The 6257-nt window shown below is 29.4% G+C and overlaps 1 protein-coding gene across 1 annotated transcript; it reads left to right on the forward strand.

The window, feature by feature from the left end:
• Positions 1-2781: 2781 nt before the first annotated feature.
• LOC106777801 (uncharacterized protein At1g27050) lies at positions 2782-4461 on the forward strand. Its single transcript, XM_014665562.1, has 2 exons — positions 2782-3205; positions 4002-4461. The coding sequence occupies exons 1-2, from the start codon at positions 2885-2887 to the stop codon at positions 4242-4244; spliced, it is 564 nt and encodes a 187-aa protein (XP_014521048.1). The 5' UTR covers positions 2782-2884; the 3' UTR covers positions 4245-4461.
• Positions 4462-6257: the final 1796 nt, after the last annotated feature.

Raw genomic sequence — 6257 nt, forward strand, 5'->3', positions numbered from 1 at the left:
TTCGCTTCAATTCCATCTGCGCAATTCACTTCAAGTGAACGCATACTTACCTTTCATTCCTCGCTCTCCAATCTCTGTAAACAGTGTGGTACCCCAAGTAAACACAGTCTAAGTTTTTTTTTCATCATCTAACCTTTATATTCTTTACAGAATCTTTTCAGTATTTGTTGCATCATCCATCATTTGTATTATTAGAAATTCTATTCTTTATATTTTTTATAACTAATATTTCATTTAAAATTGAATTCTTAATTTTTATTATCTTAATCATAATGTATTTTTTGAATAATTGCATACAATTTATTTTATTTAAAAAATATATATAATTTTTCAAATACATTCTCATTGTATAAACAATTAAAATATTATTGTTCAATTTTATCAAATTAAATACTTCTATTAAAATGTAATTATACTTCTATAAAATCAAATTAATATAATAAATATGTTATATTTAAAACTTCATAAAATGATATTTTAGAAGTGGTGATAATTTAAAAATAATGAGACTCATATGTTTTAATATCAGATGTTTCAGGGTGTTTAGAAGGTCCTAGGAATTAATCAAAGTTGTGGCACAAAGTGATCTAAAATAGGTTTAGTTTTGGTAATAGCACCTAAGCGCCCCTTCAAGGAGTTGGGCACCAATTTCTAGAAGCTAGGGCGCTGAGTGCTAGCCTTGGGGCACTGAGCACTAGGAAACAACACCTAGGGCGTTGAGCGCTACACCTTAGGTGCTTGAGCGCTAGTTCTCAAGTCTTGGTTACTTGGTTTTTAGGCTGTGTGGCGATTTCTTGATGCATTGTTTATGGTATTATGGTGAATGTTTTGAGGTTTCATGTGATATTATGCAATGTTGGGTGAAATATATGTATTTATGATTGTGAGAAATATATAATCACGATAAATATGTGGTTAAATGTATGAATGATGCTAATGGACGTAATTTCATGATCCTCGTGGAGAGGTTACATGGTGGTGTCCTATATTGTTGTTTGTATGAATGGTCAGAGTTAATCCGAAGGTTTATCCTGAGACACTCAATAACTTCAATATCAAGTAGAGATAAATTGTTATGTCATGGAGAGTAGCAGAAAGTCCTAATCTATGGTCATTGGTTAGGACAATAGGTGTTGGCGGACTAACCTTGTGGATGACATGAGTTTTGAATGAGTATTGTTGGAGGCCACCACAAGCGCATGCACCACTGTAGTTCGACATTCATACTGTATCCGAATGGTTAAGTTTAAGTCTTGTCATGTTTAGGATGTTTTGATTTAATTGTTACATATGAATTATGTGTGATGTGTGATATGTTACTGTATTTTATGGTTTGTTTTTATATCTAGCTTACTCTTACTTTTGCGTTTATTTGTCTGTGTATGTTTCTCTTTTGCAATGATCACCTTAAATGATGTGAGCTTAAGGAGTGTTATTCTGGAATCGTCTCAACATGAAAAAGGATAATGAATCAATAATATAGATAAAATTTATTCTCCAAATATAGAATTCTCTTTTTTAATAATTTTGAAAAGTTTCTTGTAAGTGATATGTTACATTTTGATAATTTTATACTATTAAAAATATAATGTTACATTATAATTATTAAAATTCTCATAAGATGCAGTAATATAAATACTAATATAATAAAAGTAAGTATGGACTACTTTTCGTTTCAATTATTTAATTTAATTTTTTTTTATTTTATTAATTAAAACTCAATTTTTGTTAAAATTATTTAATTAGATAATTTTTATTAAATTAATTTTGGTTATATATGTTATGTATTAGTTTGTAATATTTTTAATTTCTTTTAAGATTTGTGTTAGGTGTCATATTATCATCGTATCACATGGTAAGAATGATTTGTATTCAATTTATTTTTATATTTGAAAGTTTAATTTAATTGAATCTTAATTTTTTCAAAATAAAACAATATTATTATTATTATTATCATCTGAAATGGAACTAAATTAGTAAAAAGTTTCATTATAACTTATATATATATATATATATATATATATATATATATATATATATTAAAATAATTTTTTTAAAATTTAAATATCAAATCATTCCATTTAAATATTTAAATTAATTTTATTTTAAATATAAATTTAAAAAAATATTTGTTTTAAACTTATAATATTTTTAAAATATTAAATATATAAATATAAAGTGATCACTGTAATTTTTAAATTTTAATATACCAATGAAATCGTGTATACCAAAATCTTTTTAATAAAATTACCATTTTTGTGTACCAAAAATATATTATTTTATAACAACAATCTTGTGGCTACAAATTATAATAACCATAGCTAGATTTTAGAAGTTACTTTCAAAGATAACGCTTTTTATTTCTTTCAATCAATTACTTTCATTTTTATTTCTAAATTAGATTTTAATATTTCATTAAAAATATAAAAAGGTAAAAATATTAAAAATCTTATATAACAATAATTTTGTTATCATAAATGTAATTGTATGTTAAAAATATTTATTTATCATGGAATTTAAAATTCTATTTACTATAATTGTTACTTCTAAAGTAAACAATTGTTTTGTATCTTGTAAGGCTAAAATACTATTTATGTTAAAATCCATATCTGTTATGATTTTTAATTTTTAGAATGTATTTTCGATAATCATGTTATTAATATGTATTATTTACCAAATGATCAATTCAAGTGAGTATTTATTTTATAATGACATTATTGAGAAATTAAACCTGCTATAATGTTAAAATAGTTGACTTTTCTACAAGAAACGGAAGAATGAGGTCAACACCAATTATCTGCAAAACTTTGCATAGGAAAATCGAATCAAAATTGTTCAGAAAGTAACCTATTCTGTTTCTTCACTCATTCACACAACTAAAGCAATGAGTCGCAAGCGAGACAGGCACTATTTTTCCCGCCACGACGCCGCCTCCAAGCGCCGCCGCCCCTTGCCAGAGCCCGTGGAGGAGGAGAGGCCGGCGACGAGGCCGGCGCTGCCTTCCGCAGTGGTCGTGATGGGCCTTCCTCAAGACTGCTCCGTCCTCGATCTCAAGTCTCGCTTTGAGATCTACGGCGCCATCTCCCGCATCCGCATCGACCGCGACGCCGTCGGCTACATTACCTACCGGTCAAAGGAATCTGCCGACGCCGCCATCGCCGCCGGTGTTGACCCCTCCTTCGGAATCACCGTTAGCTCCAAAAAGGTGCTTCCTATTACCCTTTTCTCACTTAGGGTTTTGAAGTTCCCGTTTTTTATTATGATTCGTGAATGTTTAGGGTTTTATCTGAAGTGCTTACTACTACAAAACTTAATGAAGTTGAGGAATTTTCAGGTTAGTTGTTTGTAACTGGAGAAAAAAATTGGGAGCTTTGAAATTGAAAAGGAGAGAATGAGAAGGGCTGAAATTGAACAAATTTGACAAATTTTCTACCCAATTGTTTAGAATTTTGGTAAAAGTTTGAACCTTTAAGTTTGTTTTTGGATCAATTTGTTTCAGTTAAAATTGATTTGTTAGTGAAGTGGGTTTACCCTTTCTTCCAAGACAACTATTTGAAGCTGCTATAGTTCATAATCAATTATGAACCTGAAATCATATTTAGAATTTCTCAACAAGACAGCTTATGTGTGGATCAAAGATGAAAACATGTTTTTTGAGAACTACAATATACATTCCCAAGTTCTTAGGCACAATCGATAAGGAATAATTTGTTGCTTTAGCATTGAAAGAAATTATTGGGTTATGAGGAACTAAAATGTGCTCAATTCCTATAATTGTTTTAGTACATCGAATCTGCTTGGATGAATTTTTCTAGAAGCACTTTTAGGAGAAAATTATAAAAAGAATAAGTGAGTTTTATATTATAAGGATCCCGTTTAATTTTTTCCTTTTTTCTAAAGCACTTACGGATAAGCTCATTCAAATATATCCTAATGGGTAGATAGACAGAAGTGAATAGATTCATAAAGGGAAATTTGAAAGAGATTGTTTTGTTTAACAGGTTCAGGTGTTGTGGGCAACAGACCCTCTAGCCATGTGGAGGGAAGGAGTTGGTAATAGCAAGGATAAAGGGCATATGTCAAAACTTGTTCGTGCTGAGGCACCTTTGAGCAAGCGTGGAAGAGGTAATAGACTTGCTTCAGCTATAGGGAACCCCAAACATGGTGAAAATAGCTCCCGTAGCCCAATTTTAGAAGCGCCTTTCAAGGGCCGAGAAATTGTTGCTTATGATGATATCCTCTAACTATCAAAATATGTTCTTTTAGAGCCTTATCTTATTATGTATCAATGATTTGAGTATGGCATTTAGATCCTTGTTTTTTTTGTTAAGTATGTTCTCAGTTGCCGAGCTTCTAGGAAGTAACTTGTGGAATTGTTTGTGATGTTTAAAAAATACATGGTAAATGTGATGTAAATAGTTGGTTTTACATTGTCATATCTTATCCATACAGTTGTTTATATTTGAAAGTGTAATATTGTTCATTTCATAAAACCTTTTTTATTTGCATAAACTTTAATAATGTGTTTGGATAAGACATTTTAAGAGGATAGTTATATTTTTAGAGAATTTAAAATGTTTTATGACAAAATCTGTCGATGTCGACTAGGTAAGGAATTTTGAGAGAAATTTAAATTTCAAAGAGTAATTAGATTATTTAAAATTAAAAAGTTTCAAATTCCACTTGAAAATTTTTTTTAAAATTCTTCATATTCTTAAATTCATATTTTAGTTTTTGTAGTTTGAATCGATTTGGGTTTAGATATGCTTGACTTGATGAGGGATTGATCTAACTTAGTATGACAGAGTAATTTGATTTGTCTTGGTTCTATTAAGTCAAATTTGACTTGGACCAATTGAACTTGACTTGAGATAGGTTTAGTTTAATTCAACTTTACTTGAGTTGAATTAGATCGATTAAATTATCTTGGTCGTCGAATTAGACTTGGATGTGGATGGTCTTAACTTTTGCTTGGACCAACTTAATTAGACTTAGCTCGTGCAAGTCCACTTAACATGACTTGACCTGCTCTTCATTGGACAAAATTAGACCTAGTATTGATTGGACTAAGCCTAATATTTGAGAATGTAAGTTGGCCTAAACTCAAGTGAATATGGATCGACCTTAACTCTAGTGAATGTGGGTTTGTTTGGACTTGGTTCAACTTGGTTTTAGATTGATTTGATTCAAATTTAATTTGGGTAAATTCAGCTCAACCTAAGTCTAGGTCTTGTTTAGACTTGGACCAATTTGGTTTGATATGGATTCGAGTTAACTTGGCTCGACTTGCATCTTGAGTCAACTCGGATTGGCTCGAATTCAAATAAATGCGGCTCAATTTGCATTTGAATAAACTTGACTCGAATTAACCTGACTTAATCGAGCCTACTTGACTCAAGTTAGATCCAAATAAACGTAATTGCACTTAGCTTGACTTTAACGACTTAACTTACTCAATCTTACCTTAACTAAACCCATACTTTCTTGCTTTGATTTGGTCCTATCTAACATTTCATAATTTGAAAATAATTATGTTTAACATAAATTAAAAAAAAATACAAATCTATAAGAACTTTGACAAAAAAAAATAACATCAATCAAAATAAACTAAAATAAACTATGAATATTAATATTTTTTATTACTAATAATGATTTAATATTTATTTATTTTTAATTTAGTGGTGGTTGAAATATTTTATTCAAATAAGAAACAATAAAATTTATTACATTTGAATTATTTGTCCATACAAAATATTAAAAAAATAAAAAAATTTAAAATAAAAGTAATTCAAATACATTATATTAAATATCTTATAAATATAAAAGTTCTTATCCAGCACAAGATTAAATTAACTGTCGTGAGCGTGAATATGTAACATTTTAGTTTGTTGTTGTGACTAGAGCTGTCAATTAGGCCCTGTAATAGGCCCTGGCCCTAGCCCATGTGGGTTGGGGTCAAAAAAGTCTCTAGGGCCAAAAAAGATCTTTATTAAAAAAGCCCCCAGGGCTAAAAAGCCCCAAAGCCCTATGGGTTAGGGCCAGCCCATGGGCTTTCTTTTTTAAAAAAAGAATTAAATATCCAAAAATAAATTGTATTTTTACAAAGAAAAGGAACATTTATGTTAAGTGTTATAACTTGGAAAATACATGTAAGCATACATGTAAGCATCTTTNTTTTACTTTAGTAAATATTTTTACATAATTATTAATTAGAAAATAATAAATAACATTTCATATTTTTCATCCCTAAATTTGAC

Source organism: Vigna radiata, chromosome 11 (assembly GCF_000741045.1).
Source record: "Vigna radiata var. radiata cultivar VC1973A chromosome 11, Vradiata_ver6, whole genome shotgun sequence".
In the NCBI taxonomy this organism is placed as follows: domain Eukaryota; kingdom Viridiplantae; phylum Streptophyta; class Magnoliopsida; order Fabales; family Fabaceae; genus Vigna; species Vigna radiata.

Excerpts from the sequence above, each read along its gene's own strand:
- LOC106777801 (XM_014665562.1), top strand. The coding sequence starts at position 2,885 with ATGAGTCGCAAGCGAGACAGGCACTATTTTTCCCGCCACGACGCCGCC. Across the intron at positions 3,206-4,001 it reads TCACCGTTAGCTCCAAAAAG|GTTCAGGTGTTGTGGGCAAC; the intron begins GTGCTTCCTATT and ends TTTGTTTAACAG.